The following is a 22,855-nucleotide window of genomic DNA, read 5'->3' on the forward strand; positions in this document are numbered from 1 at the left end:
CTCTTCATAATTTTCCCAACAACAAATACCACTGTAATTGCTCATAATGTTTTTTCTACTACATCGGGCTTCAGGAGAATGCTTTGTTTGGCGTTGGCGGAGCTTTGACATGTTATCATTTCCACCAATTAGTCAAAACACAGTTCTGTCACATTAGCTCAGTTCGCCCCATTTCTGCATCGGATGCAGAAGGTCTTACATGTAATGCACTCCAACTTCTGGTCAGTTCTGATTTAAGTTGGCATGATCACTTCGACAAAGTAGAAGGGAGGGCAAGATAGAGGAAGAGTTAAAACATGCAGAGGGACTATCTAAAACCACACTGGAGTTTTTCTGTATGGGGTCCTTAGGAGACAGGTCCAAAATGGTGACTCTATTTGCGATATGAGTGTAATATGAATATGATTCACCAGAAACTGTACGATATCTCCATAGGATCCAATGCAAGTATGTGATTGAATGGAAAGACTTGATTTCAAATCACAGACAGTATTTCTGCCAAACAATTTAATACTATAGATCTGAAAAGCCAGTGTACTGGGCCTAGGCTTTTGTACATTTCTTCTATGCAGAGTGACAGTAACATAGTCATTGTAATAGTGTTTTTAATACCACAGTCCTTATCCGAAATGTATGTTGCCAGCGGTAGAATCCTTCTGCATTCAGCTTCAAATGTCGGTTCTCAGTGGTGTTCCTTGGAATGAACATCATCTTCTCTCCAGGATTTCCCATTTTAGCTACTGGCGAGTGTGCTCTGACTGCTGAAAAGAAAAGTAACTCACCATGCAAGGCGACTCTCTTGACCAATTTAATTAATTGGCATATCGCTTTGGTATCAATGACATACCACATGGTAGGTGCAGGAGATGAGGAGGTGGCTAGGGTACCACTGATATGATTTGGGAGTGGTAATCAGACATCTTTTCTGTTAAAAAAATTTCAATATCCCTACTACACATGGAGAGACGACCATCATAATAATGTCAGATGTACTACCGAATTTATAAAGTGGTATGTAGTATAAACCTGATATTTGAAACTTCTTGTAGACTTCATATATGGCGAAGCATTTGGTTACTTTGTGAGAGTTCGAAAGTGAAAAGACGTCCTGAGACAGAGGTAGATCTTAGCACTATCATGAACCAAAAATCATTTTAATATTCTAGTGCTGTGATGCAGCATGTAGTAGATATTAAGCTGATTAGGATAGATTTTTTTACCTGATGAGAGAAAACTTAGAGGAAATGTAGCCATGCCATACTGTTACAGAAGTAACGATAGTTTTGAGATGTGAAAACGTGTATGTGATCCGATTTCTTCTGTCTTCGAAAATAACTCGTATAAAAAGAGGAAATTTGCATTTAGTGTGAGAAATTTGAGGTGTGCAGTCAAGAATGTTGCCATATCAGATTGGGTAAGGTGGATTTTTTAAACTGGCGTGTCAATTTCGGAGTGGAATTGGTTGGAGGCACTGTATAAATCCAGGCAGCAGCTGCTTGCTTTACATGCACTGTGGTTAGCGGCAGGAGTGGCCACGAGGCTTCAGCAACTTGAATTCGGGGATTAGCTCAGCCTGTGATGGGCAGTTAGGTACAAATAATGCGCCAACCTGTCTGATCTTGCCCACGACAGCAGGGGTTCGTGAAGTGACTGTTGGGGGATCGGTGCAGCTTTACTATGGAGAAGGTGAAAGTGAGTATTTTAAGTGCCCTATTTGACTCCTGTACATTGTTGGACAATTAATTTTATCGATTTAATTAATTAGCCAATAATTTGATACCCAAAGTGTGCTTGTATCAGTGAGGGAGGGGGGTGAGGGAGAGGGGTAGGGGAGGGTTTCTCAGAAGGATGGATTATCCAGAGGGGCCATAATCCACTTAGTAGAACAATAGCTTAAGGACCTCTCAATCAAAAGAGAACAATAGGTTAAGGGTTGACATGGAACAGAACAATAGGTTTGTCCCTAAATATATACTTGCCCCTGGTGTAGGCAACTGGCAGTAACAAAATGGCCTGATGCCCTCTTCATCCTACTACTAACATCTACTTGATGTCAGCCCTTGGTTGAGCCGTTCGCAACTTACGCATCGATCTGCAAGAAAATATGGTGTTTTTTAAACTCAATGTTCTCACAATTTTTTTAACTTCATTAATTTTTTTCTAACAGTTATGTAATGTCCTCCAACAGTTGTGTTCTTGGAAATTAATTCGATTAATCCTTGGAGTAGCTGCTCAGCTTGTCTTGTATCATTTTCTGTGTTTTAACAAATTGGTTTGTGTCTTTAATAAATATGTTAAAAAATTTATGGTGCAGTATCCTTTCACTCAACACCAGCTCTCTACCACACTGCAGCTATGAACCCATTCTATATAATTCCAGTCCCTACAAATCACTGCCAGAACATTATCTATGGAGATCTGTAAGACCTCCGAATGTACTATGAGCAATGTGTCTCATACTCATCCTGCCCAAAAACCTATATAAAAATGTTTACTGTGTAACAGTGTAAGAGTAGAAAAATGTCAATGTATTCGAAAGAGGAAAGACTATGGTAGATGCTTGCCATTCTGTGCTTCATCTGAAGAACCAGCTATATTTATCAGTTGCAAAGCTGAAACACCTGTTGACGATGATGCTGTTTCTTCCTCTACAGCATGGAAAATCCCACAGTAAACTTCACACCCTCTGATCTCAAGAACAGTGTTTTGTAACAAATGGAAGTCAGCACTGAGAGACCTTTTTTTATTTATGTTTTACTGTTGTAACAAATTTAAAAGAAACGGTGCATGGTTTTTGTTGACCGCTGTTCAGCCAGTTAAAATATTACCGCTTCATTTCTGTACTTGTATTACCACAAATGAAATGTAGTGCATCTGTATTAGCCTAATGGCACTTGAAGCAAAAACTTTCTTTTTGGCACATAGATTAAGTCAGTTTCCTAGTGTGGCATTTCGAACGATCTTAATAAATTATTTTCTAATTTGTCTGATCTGTAGTATGCGAATATCTTGTCAATACTTTGGATACAAATAAGTACTGTACAAAAACTGATACAGTGCTTTTTGATTCTCCTGATAAATTTGAGATTTGGTATTTAGAACCTTTTCCATTTCTGCTTTTGAAATGTTTCCTAAATGATTTGAATATCATACTTCTTTTAATCACTTAGTCGTTAACTTAATTTTGTATTTTTTGGTCAAATAGGTACTGCATTTGAAGACGTCCGTCTCTAAAATGTGGTTCACGAATCCATGTTACTTCTGAACCAGAATTTATACCATGGAGCTGATCGGTATGAATCTTGCACGCCTGCAAGTTGCCACTACTGGAACAATGAAACATTCCTCCCCTCCCTCACCCACATTCCCTACCACCCTATTGTACCTGCCTCTGAGATAAACGCCAACTTCCTTAGCGTACGGTCGAATTCCCCAGCGTCAATCAAAATTACGCTGATTTTAAAATGTTGTTGTCTCTGTAAGAATTTTTCTTTGTTATTGCACAGAAAAACTAAATTCTTAAGAAACTACTACACTCGTGTTCACAAATTAAGGATAATGCTGATACATGATGAATCAACGCTCTGGTGGGAAGTTTGCAGGTTTAAATCACCTCGGGGTATGACCATGCAGTGCATTTGACCTGCGGTCGTCGCATGGTGGCGCTGGCAGCAGTCCACATAGCAGAGGTATGTTGGTGCATGTCAGAGCACGGTGCAGCGAGTAAGTGTGCAGACGTTTTCAGACGTGTTAATGGTGACTGTGTGTTGAAAATGGCTCAAGGAACACATATTGACCCCGTTATGAGGGGTAGAATACCAGGGCGACTGGAAGCTGGTCAAACACAGCAGGTCGTAGCACAGGCTCTCTGTATGCCACAAAGAGTGATCTCAAGATTACGGCAACGATTCCAGCAGACAGGAAACGTGTCCAGGCGCTACAGTACCGGACTTCCACAGTGTCCAACACCACAAGAAGACCGATATCTCACCATCAGTGTCTGCAGGCGGCCACGGAGTACTGCAGGTAGCCTTGCTCGGGACCTTACCGCAGCCATTGGAACAGTTGTCTCCAGACACACAGTCTACAGACGACTAAACAGACATGGTTTATTCGTCCAGAGACCTTCAAGGTGCATTCCACTGACCGCTGGTCACAGGAGAGCCCGTAAAGCCTCGCGTCAAGAACATAGTACATGGTCATTGGAACAGTGGTCCAAGGTTATGTTCACAGACGAGTCCAGGTATAGTCTGAACAGTGATTACCGCCGCGTTTTCATCTGGCGTGAACCAGGTACCAGATACCAACCCCTAAATGTCCTTGAAAGGGACCTGTATGGAAGTCGTGGTTTGATGGTGTGGGGTGGGATTATGATTGGTGCACGTAGACTCCCGCATGTCTTTGACAGAGGAGCTGTAAAAGGTCAGGTGTATCAGGACGTCATTTTGGACCAGTATGTCCAGCTTTTCAGCGGTACAGTGGGTCCCACCATCCCCCTGGTGGATGATAATGCACGGCACCACCGAGCTGCCATCGTGGTGGAGTACCTTGAAACAGAAGATATCAGGCGAATGGAGTGGCCTGCCTGTTCTTCAGACCTAAACCCCATCGAGCACATCTGGGAAGCTCTGGGTTGATGTATCGCTGCACGTCTTCAAACCCTACGACACTTCAGAAGCTCCGACAGGCACTGGTGCAAGAATGGGGGGCTATACCCCAGCAGCTGCTCGACCACCTGATCCAGAGTATACCAACCCGTTGTGCGGCCTGTGTACGTGTGTGTGGTGATTATATCCCATATTGATGTCGGGGTACATGCGCAGGAAACAGTGGCGTTTTGTAGCACATGTGTTTCAGGACAGTTTTCTCAACTTATCACCAATATCGTGAACTTACATATCTGTGACGTCAGTGTTGCCTATGTGTCTATTCTATTGGCACCAATTTTGTGAAATGCCACGTTGTGTGGCACCACATTCTGCAATTATCCTTAATTTATGAGCATGAGTGTATAAAATGTGGCTGAGCACAGTCGACCGCACGAAAAATCTTGTATAATACTCTATATTTGCACGAAGTAAAAACACAAAAATATAAAAACTTGATTCGGGTCGCAGTTTGACCACCAGTGGTCTACAGCGCTTTCAATACCCTCACTTAGTCTTGAAAGGTTACGCTCTCCAGCAGGCGCCTTTGTATGCTGCAGGTAGTGGACGTGGAGACGGGCCGAACACTGGGACCTGGCCAGGAAGGCGAGCTGCACTTCCGTGGGCCCACATCCTGCAACGCGGTGGGCCCGGACCAGTGGTTCAACACCGGGGACATCGGACACTACGAGCCCACCGGCTGGATATTCGTCGTGGACCGCGTCAAGGAGCTCATCAAGTTCCAGGGCATACACGTCAGTAGCCGCGCAAGCTCACTAGCCTACAGTCCACGTGCTAACGTTATTATGAGGAAAAATTCTGTTTCTAATGCTTCTTTTGTTTTCATGAAAATTACCACAGATACAGAAAGGGCAATAAAACAAATACAGCAGGATTTCATCTGTATACTATGCTTTTTCCACTTTGTCGTCACCATTCGTCTCACACTTTTGCCAACAATAAACAGGAATCTACACTGCGGTGGTAAAAACTTCAAACAGCTGCGGCCAGCCAACCATGCTATTTTGACGACAGCATCTGAGACTTGTTCTTGACCCCCCCCCCCACCCCCATGAACCATGGACCTTGCCGTTGGTGGGGAGGCTCGTATGCTTCAGCGATACAGATGGCCATACCGTAGGTGCAACCACAACGGAGGGGTATCTGTTGAGAGGCCAGACAAACGTGTGGTTCCTGAAGAGGGGCAGCAGTCTTTTCAGTAGTTGCAGGGGCAACAGTCTGGACGATTGACTGATCTGGCCTTGTAACACTAACCAAAACGGCCTTGCTGTGCTGGTACTGCAAACGGTTGAAAGCAAGGGGAAACTACAGCCGTAACTTTTCCCGAGGGCATGCAGCTCTACTGTATGGTTAATGATGATGGCGTCCTCTTGGGTAAAATATTCCGGAGGTAAAATAGTCCCCCATTCGGATCTCCGGGCGGGGACTACTCAAGAGGACGTCGTTATCAGGAGAAAGAAAACTGGCGTTCTACGGATCGGAGCGTCAAATTTCAGATCCCTTAATCGGGCAGGTAGGTTAGAAAATTTAAAAAGGGAAATGGATAGGTTAAAGTTAGATATAGTGGGAATTAGTGAAGTTCGGTGGCAGGAGAAACAAGACTTTTGGTCAGGTGAATACAGGGTTATAAATACAAAATCAAATAGGGGTAATGCAGGAGTAGGTTTAATAATGAATAAAAAAATAGGAGTGCGGGTAAGCTACCACCAACAGCATAGTGAACGCATTATTGTGGCCAAGACAGACACGAAGCCCACGCCTACTACAGTAGTACAAGTTTATATGCCAACTAGCTCTGCAGATGATAAAGAAATTGATGAAATGTATGATGAGATAAAAGAAATTATTCAGGTAGTGAAGGGAGACGAAAATTTAATAGTCATGGGTGACTGGAATTCGAGAGTAGGAAAAGGGAGAGAAGGAAACATAGTGGGTGAATATGGATTGGGGAGAGAAATGAAAGAGGAAGCTCTCTGGTAGAATTTTGCACAGAGCATAACTTAATCATAGCTAACACTTGGTTCAAGAATCATAAAAGAAGGTTGTATACATGGAAGAATCCTGGAGATACTAGAAGGTATCAGATAGATTATATAATGGTAAGACAGAGATTTGGGAACCAGGTTTTAAATTGTAAGACATTTCCAGGGGCAGATGTGGACTCTGATCACAATCTATTGGTTTATGAACTGTAGATTAAAACTGAAGAAACTGCAAAAAGGTGGGAATTTAAGGAGATGGGACCTGGATAAACTGAAAGAACCAGAGGTTGTACAGAGTTTCAGGGAGAGCATAAGGGAACAATTGATAGGAATGGGGGAAAGAAATACAGTACAAGAAGAATGGGTAGCTCTGAGGGATGTAGTAGTGAAGGCAGCAGAGGATCAAGTAGGTAAAAAGACGAGGGCTAGTAGAAATCCTTGGGTAACAGAAGAAACATTGAATTTAACTGATGAAAGGAGAAAATATAAAAACGCTGTAAATGAAGCAGGCAAAAAGGAGTACAAACGTCTCAAAAATGGGATCAACAGGAAGTGCAAAATGGCTAAACAGGGATGGCTAGAGGACAAATGTAGGATGTAGAGACTTATCTCACGAGGGGTAAGATAGATACTGCCTACAGGAAAATTAGAGAGACCTTTGGAGAAAAGAGAGCCATTTGTATGAATATCAAGAGCTCAGATAGAAACCCAGTACTATGGAAAGAAGGGAAAGCAGAAAGGTGGAAGGAGTATACAGATGGTCTATACAAGGGCGTTGTACTTGAGGACAATACTATGGAAATGGAAGAGGATGTAGATGAAGATGAAATGGGAGATACAATACTGCGTGAAGAGTTTGACAGAGCACTGAAAGACCTGAGTCGAAACAAGGCCCCGGGAGTAGACAACATTCCATTGGAACTACTGACCGCCTTGGGAGAGCCAGTCCTGACAATACTCTACCATCTGGTGAACAAGATGTATGAGACAGGCGAAATACCCTCAGACTTCAAGAAGAATATAATAATTCCAATCCCAAAGAAAGCAGATGTTGACAGATGTGAAAATTACCGAACAATCAGTTTAATAAGTCACAGCTGCAAAATACTAACACGAATTCTTTACAGACAAATGGAAAAACTGGTAGAAGCCGACCTCGGGGAAGATCAGTTTGGATTCCGTAGAAATATTGGAACACGTGAGGCAATACTGACGCTACGACTTACCTTAGAAGAAAGATTAAGGAAAGGCAAACCTACATTTCTAGCATTTGTAGACATAGAGAAAGCTTTTGACAATGTTGACTGGAATACTCTTTCAAATTCTAAAGGTGGCGGGGGTAAAATACAGGGAGCGAAAGGCTATTTACAATTTGTACAGAAACCAGATGGCAGTTATAAGAGTCGAGGGGCATGAAAGGGAAGGAGTGGTTGGGAGGGGAGTGAGACAGGGTTGTAGCCTGTCCCCGATGTTATTCAATCTGTATATTGAGCAAGCAGTGAAGGAAACAAAAGAAAAATTCGGAGTAGGTATTAAAGTCCATGGAGAAGAAATAAAAACGTTGAGGATCGCTGATGACGTTGTAATTCTGTCAGAGACAGCAAAGGACTTGGAAGAGCAGTTGAACGGAATGGATAGTGTTTTGAAAGGAGGATATAAGATGAACATCAACAAAAGCAAAACGAGGATAATGGAATGTAGTCGAATTAAGTCGGGTGATGCTGAGGGATCTAGATTAGGAAATGAGACACTTAAAGTAGTAAAGGAGTTTTGCTACTTGGGTAGCAAAATAACTGATGATGGTCGAAGTAGAGAGGATATAAAATGTAGACTGGCAATGGCAAGGAATGCGTTTCTGAAGAAGAGAAATTTGTTATCATCGAGTATAGATTTAAGTGTCAGGAAGGAGTTTCTGAAAGTATTTGTATGGAGTGTAGCCACGTATCGAAGTGAAACATGGACGATAAATAGTTTGGACAAGAAGAGAACGAAGCTTTCGAAATGTTGTGCTACAGAAGAATGCTGATGATTAGATGGGTAGATCACATAACTAATGAGGAGGTATTGAATAGAATTGGGGAGAAGAGGAGTTTGTGGCACAACTTGACAAGAAGATGGTACCGGTTGGTAGGACATGTTCTGAGGCATCAAGGGATCACAAATTTAGCACTGGAGGGCAGCGTGGAGGGTAAAAATCGTAGAGGGAGACCAAGAGATGAATACACTAAGCAGATTCAGAAGGATGTAGGTTGCAGTAAGTACTGGGAGTTGAAGAAGCTTGCACAGGATAGAGTAGCATGGAGAGCTGCATCAAACCAGTCTCAGAACTGAAGACAAAAACAACAACGTCTGAGACTGGAACCTGTCGACCACACAGTCCATCTTTCGTAGGCCCAAAGCCATGGAGTTCTGAAGGTGCTAAATGAGGAGAGTACAACAGACGTGGAATGGCAGTCCACCCACATTTGCCAATGAGTTTCATGGTCGCAAAACTGTTTGTGTATTTCTATGGCTTCTCTGAACAAGCAGGTGTGATAGCTCTTGTCTACAGCAGGTACTTCCACGTCGGCAAATGGAGGGTTAAGCTTTGACAATGCCAGCCACTTGTGCTGGTGAAATTTCAGATAAATCATCGAACAAACGTCGGCCGAAGGAACCGAGACGGGAACTGACAGGCAATTTGTTAATTGCATTTGGAATACAGGGTGTGTAAATAAAGTTTCAAGACTGGTCTCAGAACACAAAATTTATTGAATACTTTCATACATCGGACTAAAATTCTTCAGAATATGTGCCTTGAGAATGCAGACATCGCTGCTGCTGGTAGGCTGGTAGGCTCCCTGGAACTCCTTAATCGGAATGCTGTTCAAAACCCTCGTCGAAGCCTTTTGGACCGTGGTGACGCCGTCAAACTACTTCCCTTTAAGGCCTCTCTTCATCTGGGGGAACACTTGGGGCGAGGTTGGAGCTATAGGGTGGCTGCGGCAGCGCTGCCACATTGAACCGGGTCAAAAATTCAGTCCAGCGAAGCAGGTGTGAACGGTCGCCTTGTCTTGGTGGAGCACCCAGTCCTCCTTCTTCTCCTGGCGAGTTCGGTGGACTCGATCCCTTAAACGGCGGACCATTCCAGTATAATACTGACCATTGAAAGTCTGTCCGACAGGCGCTAACACTTTGTGGATCACTGCTTTTGCGTGAAAGGAAGCAATGAACACGCTTTTCACACGTGACTTGCTGATACAGGCTTTCTTCGGGTTTGTGATGAGGTGGTGTGCCACTCCAAGCTTTGCCTCTTCGACTCTGGATCGTATTCGAAGACCCAGGTCTCCTCACCAGTGACCACTTCGTCCAAAAAATCAGGTTCGGTTTGTAAACGTTCAAGCATTTCCTGCGAAACTTCCAGGCGCCAGTCCTTCTGTTCATCCGAGAGCACTTTCGGGACAAGTTTCGCACACACTTTTCTCGTCATTAGATCTTCTGTCACCATCTAAAATACAGTTTGGTGATTCTAACCCACTTCATCTGCAATTATTCTGATTCCGAGACGTCGGTTACTGTTTAAAATTTGATGCATTTTGGCCAGATTTTCGTCAGTTTGCCTCGTTGAAGGTCTTCCAGAGCGTTCATTGTCCTCCAAGTCTTCGCGGCAATCTTTGAACCTCTTGTGCCACATGAAAACCATGACATCTGAAATGGAGTGTTCTGTAGAGGCCTTTTGAGTCATTTTTAACGTTTCTGTACCGGTTTTGTTCAGTTTTACACAAAATTTGATAGGACACCGCTGCTCCAAGAGGCGCTGCATTTTGGACGCTGCGATTTCTCGACGACGTTTCGAAACCCACAGTCTCTGCACATGCGATATTTTCGCTCCAGCGTTTCGCCGGCGGATGCGGATGTTTGGCTCGCTTACCCAACACCCCCCACCACCTGGCGCAGGTGGCGAGACCGGTCTGCGCGCGCACCGCTACTCAGGATAAGATCTGTCTTGAAACTTTATTTACACACCCTGTATGTTGCCTTCTGAAAGTGTGCTTGCAGTCACAGTGAAGTCCCGGTGTCCAGTAAACAGTGTGTTCCCTACGTTGTTTTGCAGGTGTCTCCCTCAGAGATCGAGTCTGTGCTGGTGTCGCACCCGGCCGTGGCGGACGCCGTGGTGCTGGGGAAGCCGCACCCCACAGACACGGAGCACCCCACCGGCTTCGTCGTCCTGCGGCCCGGCGCCTCGGTCACGCGACAGCAGCTCGTCGACCTGGTGGCTGGTACGTAAGGGACAAGGGCCAGCGACAGACTACCACTGAAATCCGAAACTAGCGATCCAGTACTCTGATGTCCTGAAAACAGCAAAAACCACTGAAAACGCCCAAATTACTCAAAACTGGGGTGATGTGCACCAGCAATGAGTAACTAAGATTGCAGAGAGAAGTTACTCTCGTAGGCACAGTAGTATCATTTCTTTTCTAGCCAGACAGGTAAGTGTGGCTCTAAGCTCATTCAGTGAAGAGCCATCGACAAAAGTGGATTGGTAAAACTCGGTATTACTGTGAGCTAGAATCATATGTGAGGGAGTTGGAACTGGGATCAATTACCGCTCTCAAGAAACGGGTTCGTCACACCATAACATCAGCCAGTCGTGAGCTGGGTGTTCCGGAGGCAGTGTCTCCGATTTTCTCTAGCTGGTCGGAAAGGGTGGGAAGTTCAGTTAGGTGAGTCCAAGTGATTACCTTCTCTTCACGTCAGAAGTTTTTGATGCATTTGACCGCTAAAATCGACCACGATTATGGTATTCGTGTGTGCTTCACAACAATTAGAAATGCAGGAAAGAAGAAAACTGTCTAAAATTACTGCTATTTCTGCTAGTGTATAAGCAAATTTTGTTTTCTAAAACTAAGAGACTGTTATAAGGGAACGGTAAGGGTCACAGATGGAGACTGAATTTAAAGTGGCAATAATATCGTTGGTTTTGACGTGCAAATTAGAAAAAATCGAGAACGTCTAATAAGGGAGCAGTTCTGACTTTGGCCATTTGTAGTAAAAGAAAATACACAGCTGGATTTCAAACTTGGAGTGACTCATAAAAAATCGACGTTTCCACACGGGAAGAAAACTTTTCCATTTCTCTGATTTTCAAAACAGCTGCTCCGCATCCGATCTTCGTCATGACATAAGGAAATAAAGTTGTCCTTATCCTGAAGGTTGGCTTGAGCGATACAATGCTTTATTACGTATACCCATGTCGGAGCTGCTTTCCTCTGACCTCATAACTGATTTATCGAGCCAGTTATAGGAGAGCCTACAGCCCAACGTAGAATCCAAATCACGGCGCAGTTTGACATTATTCACATTAATATATCGTTTGCGGAAGTGAAAGAAGCGATAACTGACGAACAAAAAGTCACAAGATCAACTGGGGTCGAACCCGGAATTATGCCCATTGAAGACCGACAATGACCCACTCAGCAATAATCCACAACGTCTGCGTCTATCTAAAGGCAATATATTTCGCCTACATTAGCAGTAATAATATCATCAGAGAAAATGTTATGTAAATAAAGCATAGAACAACACTCAAAGTTAAAGTGATATTCCTCTTTCTTCGCAAAATTAGCAACTCTTCCGTCTTCTGATAGCCTCCTGTGACGCTGGCGCAGTGCTAGGGCTTCGCATAGCCTGATGAATCCCGATATCTTTTTCACCATGCTGATGGGAGGGCGCAAATCCGTCTTCTTCCAGGGAAACAGCTCCTGAGGGACGGAGATAAGCTGGCGGCAGCTCCATTATGATATGGGAAACGTTCACGTGGGCATCTGTGTGTCCAGTGGAGCTCGTGCAAGTCATCATGACGGCCAAGGAGAACTGTAGTGGCCTCCCCATCTCGCCAGATTTGGATCCGACTGCACACATCTGGGATGTGATTCAACGTGACGTCACAACTCATCGCCCCCCCCCCTCCCCCGCCGTCCTCGGAATTTAAGGGGATTAGATGACTTGGGTGTGCAGATATGGTGCCAGATCCCTCCAGCGACTTCCCGAGGCCTCATTGCTTCGATGCCACGACACGTTGCCGCTGCCATCCTTGTCAAAAGTGGACATATCGGCTATTAGGTAGGTAATAATGAATTTCTGGCTTATCAGTGTATTACCGGCAGCTACAATGCCACGACTGCGAGCCCATTGATGTTGTCAGCAGAGGAAAACAAAACGGCGACACAACGAAACTTTCGCGGGAAACACAAGACTGTACATTACGTTTTCTCGCTAACTTTTGTTTAAGGTAAAGGAACTAACTCTGTCTTCATTTGCGGCCGTTACCATCAAATCTGAACTTCGTTCCTAATTTTCAATTTCATCAGTTTAAATAGCTACAGCTTCCCTTTTTACACAGAAACTACACTTGCTTTAAGCTGTACCTCGAAAAAATCGCTAACGGGTCGGTCTGAAAGACAAAGACCTAGAGACACACAATCTTTGCGTAGACAAAGTAGTAGGAATAATCTGGACATCAGTAATGATAAATCTATTGTTGTTTCGAAACAGACATTTAGATGTGCACTGAATGCAATTCCAAATAATTTTGAGAGTTATAACTGCGGTTTGATGAATTTACAATGCTGATTTTGTGATGCAAAACATTTCGCAACTGACGTTATTTTACGTGATACAACGACTTTTACGTTGTATTGTCATAGGGGTAATATAATTTACCGCTGTTAATACAAATTTATTTTTCAACGCACTGTATGAAGGCTCACTTCAAATGATCAAACCATTAAAGAGAAATCAAAGAATTATTTCAGCAATACTCGTATTCGTAGCTATAATACAGTATTTGCTGTGGTCAGCTCTGAGACTAAAATTTCAGACACAGTTTTACGTGGAGTGTATCAATGCAAGATATGTCATGTCCAATGAGTTCAACGTATGGTCGTTCTCCCTGTGATGGGCAGTTATATTTTTATGACATCGACACTGCTGGTCGAATTTCGACTACAGGTGATGCTAGTAAACATAATTTTGCAGAACATTAGGAACTGTTTCCCTATTTAATATAAGCCGATATGTTTACATCTACATTCTCACTGACCAAGTGTTGCCCTTTGTTCTACAACTTCATGATGAGTACGCTGGAGATACTGGTACTTTCCAAGATGACAACAGCCGTGTTCGTAGCGCTGAACGCTAACGTCTCTGGGGTGGCGAACGTCCAGGGACCGTATCCCACTACGACTGGTGCGTTAAATGACCCCATCTTCATCCCATACAAAATGTCTGGTGAAACGTAGCAATAAACATGCACGTTGCTTTGCGGCATTTGGGGATCCAATCACTGAGTTTCTTCTGATGGTTATGGCATACATGAAGCAACTTGTCGCCTCCCTTCCTCGGCGAACTGAGGCCGTTACCGAGGCTTGAGGCCGTGTTACATGGCATTATCGTGATGTTCCTTCAAAGAGGGATTTGCTCTTCGCTTGCTTATGAAACAAATTTTCTAGATATCTTCGAAGGAAATGATCGCCTTTATGTATAAAAAAAGACTACGTGTCTACACTAAATTTCTGGGACTTAAAGACTTGACATTTAGAAGAAAAACATAATGTTCAACTAATATTTCGGACGTATACTCGCAGTTCTATCTAACGGATGCGGGTTGCGCGCTGTCCAACGAGTATGGGAAAGTTGGCTGTTGGGCCCAAAAAGAAGGTAGGGAAAAATATTGAGTATGTGATAGACCATGGTTAATGCGATTTTCATTTCGAAAACTGGTTTTGATGAATTAGTTTCTTCGTGTGAAGGTCCACAGCCTCGCCTTAATTTCTGAATGATAAAAACATTTTTAAAATCCACCTAGGCTGTCAGATTCCATACGCTAGGTGGTATTTATCGTATCATCTATCACATTCCATGTGGCCATTTTCAAATGCAGATGCATCGGTCATACGTGTGTCATATTTGTGATGCAGGGGGCGTTCAATAAGTAATGCAACACACGTTTTCCCCGGCCAATTTCGATTGAAAAAATGCGGGAGAATACATTCCAGGAAGGGTTGGACAACATAGTCCTGCCAATACGTCTCACTAAGTGAGAAAATGTGAGCAATTAGAAGAGCGACAGATTTTTTCTCCGCAAATTTCGATTGAAAAAATGCGGAATCCGTTGTGGTACATCGAGGAATATTCCCGATTCAGTATCTATAGTTTCATATAAAGTTCCGACAGGAGGTGCCACTACCGTAGCCTTAAGAATGACGGCTGTAGCGGAGGTGCGTTCCAAGCAGAGAGCTGTTTGTTACGGAGTTTCTCTTCTCGGAAAATCGGAGCTTTGCGGATATTCATAGGCGCTTGCAGAATCTCGACGGAGACATGGCAGTAAACAAAAGCATGGTGAGTCGTTGTGTGGTCATAGAGAACAAGGTCGCGCAAACCCGTTCGATCTCCCGCGTGCCGACCGTCCGCACACAGCTACGGCTCCTGCAATGCTGTAGTGTGCAGACACTCGTTCGAGGTGATAGACGGACCACAAACAAACATCTCGCTGCACAATTGGACGGCTCTGTTGGTAGTGCTGACCCACTCGTCCACAAGTTGGGGTACTCAAAGACGTGTGTCCTCCGGGTTCCTCGAACGAAGAACCATCTGTGCGGTATTGCTTGCGAGGTGCAGGGCTGATAGTGACCATTTTTTGCCGAATATCGTCACAGACGATGAAAGATGGGTTCATCACTTCGAACCGAAACAAAACGGTGCCACACCACCCTTACTCCGAAGAAAAAGTTCAAAGCCACTCTGTCTCTGCCGGTAAAGGCATGGCGATGGTCTTCTGGGTCTCTGACGGGATTATTCTGTTTGATGTCTTCCCTTATGTGCAACGATCAACTCGGAATGTATTGTGCTACCCTCCAGAAACTGAAGAAACAACTTCAGCATGTTCGTCGCCACAAAGATGCAAATGAACGGCTCCTTCTTCATGGTAACGCAAGGCCTCACAAGGCTGCGCACCCAATAGGAGCTCACAGTCTTCCTCATCCACCCAACAGCCCGGATCTCAGACCTTCAGACTTCCCACTCTTTGGCCCAATGATAGACGCTCTCCGCAGGAAGCAGTAGTCGATCATGGGGAAGTGATTGATGCACCAAGAGGCTGGGTGCGACTTGGACCAGTACAGTGATATCATGTGGCCATACAGGCCCACATGAGGTGGCGTAAGACCGCAGCAACGATTAGAGATTGCCAAAACTGGCCAGCAATGTAATGTGATACACGACGAAAGGTTACCGTATAAAGAGTTTTACAGCCTAGGTGAATGTTTAAAATAGTTTTACCGTTCAGAAATGATTTGTTGTAGTTCTCCACGCTAGTTAGTCCTGTATAAGCCTCAATTGTGCCGTACTGTGAAACACATCCGTTTTATCCATTTCGTTACTGTGATGAAGCCTTCGTCCCCTCTCCTTTCCCATTCCTTTATATTTCCGGATGTATCATATCAGTGGATCCCTTTTTCAGTCAAGTTGTGCCATAAATTTCTTTCCTCCCCAATTATATTAAGTATCTCTTTATTACTTATCCAGTATACCATCCAATCATCATCATTTTTCTGTAGCACCACATCGCGAGACTGCATTTCAAATCCTCCCCACTTATGCCATCACTTACTTTACTACACGGATGTCAAAACTTATTTACTACTTTTACTGTCTCATTTCCTAATCTAATTCCCTCGGCATCGCCTTATTAATTCCATTGCATTCCTTTATCCTTGCTTTACTTTTATCCGTGTTTATATTACAATATTTTTTCAAGACTCCACTCTTCCAAGCCTTTGCTGTCTCTGATAGATTTACGTTATCATAGGCAGAACTTAAAGTCCTCACATTTCTTCTCCGTAAACTTTGTTCACCTCTCACCCTTGGTTTTCTTTACTGTTACATCGAGGTACAGATTGAATAAAATTGCGGTTAGGCTAGAGTTATATCTCCCGCCTGTATCAATTGCTATGTCCCTTTCATTCCTTTTGAATCTTGTAACTACAGTATGGTTTCTACAGAAATCATACGTAAACTTTCGCCCTGTGTATTTTATTGCTGGTATCTTCAGAATTTCAAAAAGTGTATCCAGTCAACATCGTCAAAAAGCTTATCTAAATCTACAAATGCTACACTTGTCCGAAAGAATATATATATAACGTGACATCGACCAAAAATCCATTCAATTCGAAATGGCGAGTAAGGGGTTCATGGGTATCGACACCGTGCTAGTACTAGCACACTGGACTCGCATTCGGGAGGACGGCTGTTCAATCGCGCGTCCGACAAACCTGATTTAGGTTTTCCGTGATTTCCCTAAATCGCTCCAGGCAAATGCCGGGATGGTTCCTTTGAAAGGATAAGGCCGACTTCCCACCCCGTCCTTCCCTAATCCGATGAGACCGATGACCTCGCAGTTTGGACTCTTCCCCCAAAACAACCCAACCAATGCTAGTAGTGTGTAACAAGCAAGGATTTTTGTCGGTTGGGAAGCGTACTCGAATGGCCGAAGCGGTCTACATCTACATCTACACCTACATCCATACTACGCAAGCCACCTGACGATGTGTGGCGGAGTGCACCTTGAGTATCTCTATCGGTTCTCCCTTCTATTCCAGTCTCGTATTGTTCGTAGAAAGAAGGATTGTCGGTATGCCTCTGTGTGGGCTCTAATCTCTCTGATTTTATCCTCATGGTCTCTTCGCGAGATATACGTAGGAGGGAGCAATATACTGCTTGACTCTTCGGTGAAGGTATGTTCTCGAAACTTCAACAAAAGCCCGTACCGAGCTACTGAGCGTCTCTCCTGCAGAGTCTTCCACTGGAGTTTATTATCATCTCCGTAACGCTTTCGCAATTACTAAATGATCCTGTAACGAAGCGCGCTGCTCTCCGTTGGATCTTCTCTATTTCTTCTATCAACACTCTCTGATATGGATCCCACACTGCTGAGCAGTATTCAAGCAGTGGGCGAACAAGCATACTGTAACCTGCTTCCTTTGTTTTCGGACTGCATTTCCTTAGGATTCTTCCAATGACTCTCAGTCTGGCATCTGCTTTACCGACGATCAGCTTTATATGATCATTCCATTCTGAATCACTCCTAATGCGTACTCCCAGATAATTTATGGAATTAACTGCTTCCAGTTGCCGACCTGCTATATTGTAGCTAAATGTTAAGGGATCTTTCTTTCTATGTATTCGCAGCACATTACACTCGTCTACATTGAAATTCAATAGCCATTCCCTGCACCATGCGTCAATTCGCTGCAGATCCTCCTGCATTTCAGCACAATTTTCCATTGTTACAACCTCTCGATATACCACAGCATCATCCGCAAAAAGCCTCAGTGAACTTCCGATGTCATCCACAAGGTCATTTATGTATACTGGGAATAGCAACGGTCCTACGACACTCCCCTGCGGCACACCTGAACTCTCTCTTACTTCGGAAGACTTCTCTCCATTGAGAATGACATGCTGCGTTCTGTTATCTAGGAATTCTTCAATCCAATCACACAATTGGTCTGATTGTCCATATGCTCTTACTTTGTTCATTAAACGACTATGGGGAACTGTATCGAACGCCTTGCGGAAGTCAAGAAACACGGCATCTACCTGGGAACCCGTGTCTATGGCCCTCTGAGTCTCGTGGACGAATAGCGCGAGCTGGGTTTCACACGATCGTCTTTTTCGAAACCCATGCTGATTCCCACAGAGTACATTTCTAGTCTCCAGAAAAGTCATTATACTGGAACATAATACGTGTTCCAAAATTCTGCAGCTGATAGACGTTAGAGATATAGGTTGTAATGGTATTTGAATTACGTAACCATTACGGCAGCTCACCTCTCGATACCAGTAATATTCTACTGTGTTTCTGCAAAGTAGTTGACATATTTCTGAGACAAAATTCAGATTTGATTTCATTTGTGATACATCGATATGTTTCTATTGCAATGATATTATTCTTATGTGTATTCTTTCTTTTGTCACTATGATCTTAGACGTACTTGTAACTCTGATTTTTGGGCGCGTAAGCGATTGTTAGTAAGTTGTTAACTTGTTAGAGAGTCGGACGTTGAGAAAGTCAAGTCTTGGACGTCATGTTGGAAAGATGCATATTGTAGTTGGCTTATAAAATGTGAGGAAGATGTTTTCAACAAAAGCGTAATCTTCAAGGATGGTTTGTGAAGCGCATCTACATAACTTTTGAATATAGCAGAGTAAAATCTAGGCCTCTTTGCATCCGAGCTTGGAATCATAACCACCTAGATTTTCAACGATTGAGCCATGATTTTACGACGAGACCAGCGAGGGAAACACAAAAAGATGAGTGCCTAGTTTTTTGATTATTACATGAAAAGACTTTATTAGCTGTGCTCTAATGACACCTGCCACATAATATGATCGTTGTTGCCGAAAAATGCAGTATTTAGCAGCGTGAGCAACACCACAATCATTAAATTTTGACCTTTGTTGTGGTAGGGTTGTTAGAAGGTCTATAGTTCTGCACATCTCTTCGACGTCCCTTCTTGAAAACGGGCATGACCTGTGCCCTTTTCCAATCCTTTGGAACGCTACGCTCTTCTAGAGACCTACGGTACACCGCTGCGAGAAGGGGGGCAAGTTCCTTCGCGTACTCTGTGTAAAATCGAACTGGCATCCCATCAGGTCCAGCGGCCTTTCCTCTTTTGAGCAATTTTAATTGTTTCTCTACCCCTCTGTCGTCTATTTCGATATCTACCATTTTGTCATCTGTGCGACAATCTAGAGAAGGAACTACAGTGCAGTCTTCCTGTGTGAAACAGCTTTGGAAAAAGACATTTAGTATTTCGGCCTTTAGTCAGTCATCGCCTGCTTCAGTACCATTTTGGTCACAGAGTGTCTGGACATTTTGTTGTGATCCACCTACCGTTTTGACGTAAGACCAAAATTTCTTAGGATTTCTGCCAAGTCAGTACATAGAACTTTACTTTCGAATTCATTGAACGAATCTCGCATAGCCCTCTTCACACTACATTTCGCTTCGCGTAGTTTTTGTTTGTCTGCAAGGCTTTGGCTATGTCTATGTTTGCTGTGAAGCTCCCTTTGCTTCCGCAGCAGTTTTCTAACTCGGTTGTTGTACTACGGTGGCTCTTTTCCATCTCTTACGATCTTGCTTGGCACATACTCATCTAACGCATATTGAACGATGGTTTTGAACTTTGTCCACTGATCCTCAACACTATCTGTACTTGAGACAAAACTTTTGTATTGAGCCATCAAGTACTCTGAAATCTGCTTTTTGTCACTTTTGCTAAACAGAAAAATCTTCCTACCTTTTTTAATATTTCTATTTACGGCTGAAATCATCGATGCAGTAACCGCTTTATGATCGCTGATTCCCTGTTCTGCGTTAACTGTTTCAAATAGTTCGGGTCTGTTTGTCACCAGAAGGTCTAATATGTTGTCGCCATGAGTCGGTTCTCTGTTTAACTGCTCAAGGTAGTTTTCAGATAAAGCACTTTAAAAAATTTCACTGGATTCTTTGTCCCTGCCACCCGTTATGAACGTTTGAGTCTCCCAGTCTATATCCGGCAAATTAAAATCTCCACCCAGAACTATAACATGGTGGGGAAATCTACTCGAAATATTTTCTAAATTATCCTTCAGGTGCACATCCACAACAGCTGCTGAGCCAGGGGGCCTATAGAGACATCCAATTACCATGTCTGAGCCTGCTTTAACCGTGACCTTCACCCAAATTATTTCACATTTCGGATCTCCGTCAATATCCTTCGATACTATTGTACTTCTTATCGCTATAAACACTGTCCAGCCTGTCTCTGCGGTATACATTACAATCTGAGTTTAGAATTTCATTACTGTTTACATCTGGTTTCAGCCAACTTTCTGTCCCTAGTACTATGTGGGCATTGTGACCGTTTATTAATGAGAGCTGTTCTGGGACCTTTCTATAGACGCTCCTGCAGTTTACTATTAGCAGATTAATATTGTTATTCCCTGTTGCATTTTGCCCACTCCTACCTTGCCGCGTCTCAGGAGGCGTCTTGTCGGGCCTAGGGAGAATTCTCTAACCTAAAAAACCCACATACGTACTCCACACGTACTCCGCTACCCTTGTAGCCGCTTCGTGCGTGCAGTGCACGCCTTACCTTTTCAGGGGCACCCTACATTTCTCCACCCGATGGCGGAGGTCGAGAAATTTGCACCCCAGATCTCCGCAGAATCGTCTGAGCCTCTGGTTTAAGCCTTCCACTCGGCTCCAAACCAGAGGACCGCGATCGCTTCTGGGAACGATGCTACAAATAGTTAGCTCAGATTCCACCTCGCGAGCGAGGCTTTCCGCCTTCACCAACTCCGCCAACCGCCTATACGAACTGAGGATGACCTCTGAACGCAGACGGCAGGAGTCATTGGTACCGACATGAGCAACAATTTGCAGTCGGGTGCACCCAGTGCTCTCTATCGCCGCCGGCAGGGCCTCCTCCACATCTCGAATGAGACCTCCCGGCAAGCAGACAGAGTGAACACTGGCCTTCTTCCCCGACCTTTCTGCTATTTCCCTAAGGGGCTCCATCACCGGTCTAACGTTGGAGCTCCCAATCACTAATAAACCCCTCCCCCCGCGTGCCTACTCGGACCTTGCTGAAGGAGCGGCCACATGTCCACTCACAGGCAGAGCGGGCGATGCCACACGGCCAGCCTCCACATTGACCCTCCGCCTCGTGCGCCGCGAACGCCTCTGAACCCGCCACTCCCCTTGGGGAGAGGGTGGTCCAACCGCGCCCGGTACCCGCGAAGATGTCTCGACAGCAGGGACAGTGGGTGAAGCATGTAACACCTGGAGTGTACCATGCGACACACCAGACTCCCCACTGCCGCTACACTCCGAGGCAGCAGCCTGAAGACGGCTGACCGCGGCCATCAACAAGTTCAGCTGTTCGCGAACAGTGGCCAGCTCCTCCTGCGTCCTTACACAGCAGTCACACATCCTATCCATCCTAAGAAATCAGTTTACTGTAGAGAGATAATCAACTTTTAACTAGACTGCTAATTCACTAAAGGCGGCTGATAGTTGCGTCCTTACACAGCAGTCACACATCCTATCCATCCTAAGAAATCAGTTTACTGTAGAGAGTTAATCAACTTTTAACTAGACTGCTAATTCACTAAAGGCTGCTGATAGTTGACTAAACTGTGGTTACTAGACACTTCTTGTAGAAAACAATAAAAATAGCACTACCTGTCTCTGGACTGTATTCAAAACAAACACTAGCACTACTGGCACTATGGCTGTCTAAAGGGACTCTCTCTGACTGTATTCAAAACAAACACGAAATCTATGGAACACTATTACTAACACTCGACAATTAAAGCTTCCTAAAAGCAAAAACACACGGAAGAAGAAGTGACAAGTAAGAAAAATATAGTTAATACTTAAATTAACGTAGCTAGTTGTACAGCAGACGTGACACAGACGGCAGTTACGACGACACTGACACTACTGGCACTATGGCTGATTAAAGGGACTATCTCTGACTGTACTCAAAACAAACACGAAATCTGTGGAATACTATTACTAGCACTCGACAGTTAAAGCTTCCTAAAAGCAAAAACACACGGAAGAAGAAGTGACAAGTAAGAAAAATACAGTTAACGTAGCTCGTTGCACAGCAGACGTGACACAGACGGCAGTCGGCGGTCGCTGGAGTCAAGAGGGAGATCCGGGTTCGAGTCCAAATCCGACACAAATTTTCACCTGTTACCATCGATTCATATCGATGCCAGATGCGGTTAATGCCCTTTGAATAAGTAAATGGAAAGGGGCTGCTCATATAGTGAGACAAAGGATGCGAGATGGACGAAGAAGACTGTGTTGAATCCCGAGTGATGAGAAAAGAGCTAGAGGTTGACCTCATGGAAAATGTGTTAAAATATAAAAATAAGCATAAAAAATATGGATGCCAAAAGCAGATGACGGTAACGTGTGCAGGATCTTGGAATAGCTTTGTATCCAGTAGTGGACGATAAGAGGTTAATGATGAACTGTGAAGTTTATTTTGGTCCTTTTAACCTTACTGTTGTATGTTTGCTATATTGAGAGAAATGTATGTCAATGGTAGTGCATTAATCAAAACACGTTTCCTTCCTAACTGATAAGATGATTTAGTTTTTTTAGTT

At 43.9% G+C, this 22,855-nt stretch overlaps 1 protein-coding gene across 2 annotated transcripts in view; it reads left to right on the forward strand.

The window, feature by feature from the left end:
* The window catches only part of LOC124622456 (probable 4-coumarate--CoA ligase 1), a 169,579-nt gene that overhangs the window by 146,293 nt on the left and 431 nt on the right, over window positions 1-22,855 (forward strand). For both annotated transcript variants that reach the window (XM_047148160.1, XM_047148158.1), the window contains exons 7-8: window positions 5,207-5,401; window positions 10,743-10,908. In XM_047148160.1, the coding sequence (XP_047004116.1) occupies window positions 5,207-5,401; window positions 10,743-10,908 (361 nt within the window). The remainder of the gene's footprint in view (window positions 1-5,206; window positions 5,402-10,742; window positions 10,909-22,855) is intronic.

This window comes from Schistocerca americana, chromosome 7 (assembly GCF_021461395.2).
Source record: "Schistocerca americana isolate TAMUIC-IGC-003095 chromosome 7, iqSchAmer2.1, whole genome shotgun sequence".
Classification (NCBI taxonomy): Eukaryota; Metazoa; Arthropoda; class Insecta; order Orthoptera; family Acrididae; genus Schistocerca; species Schistocerca americana.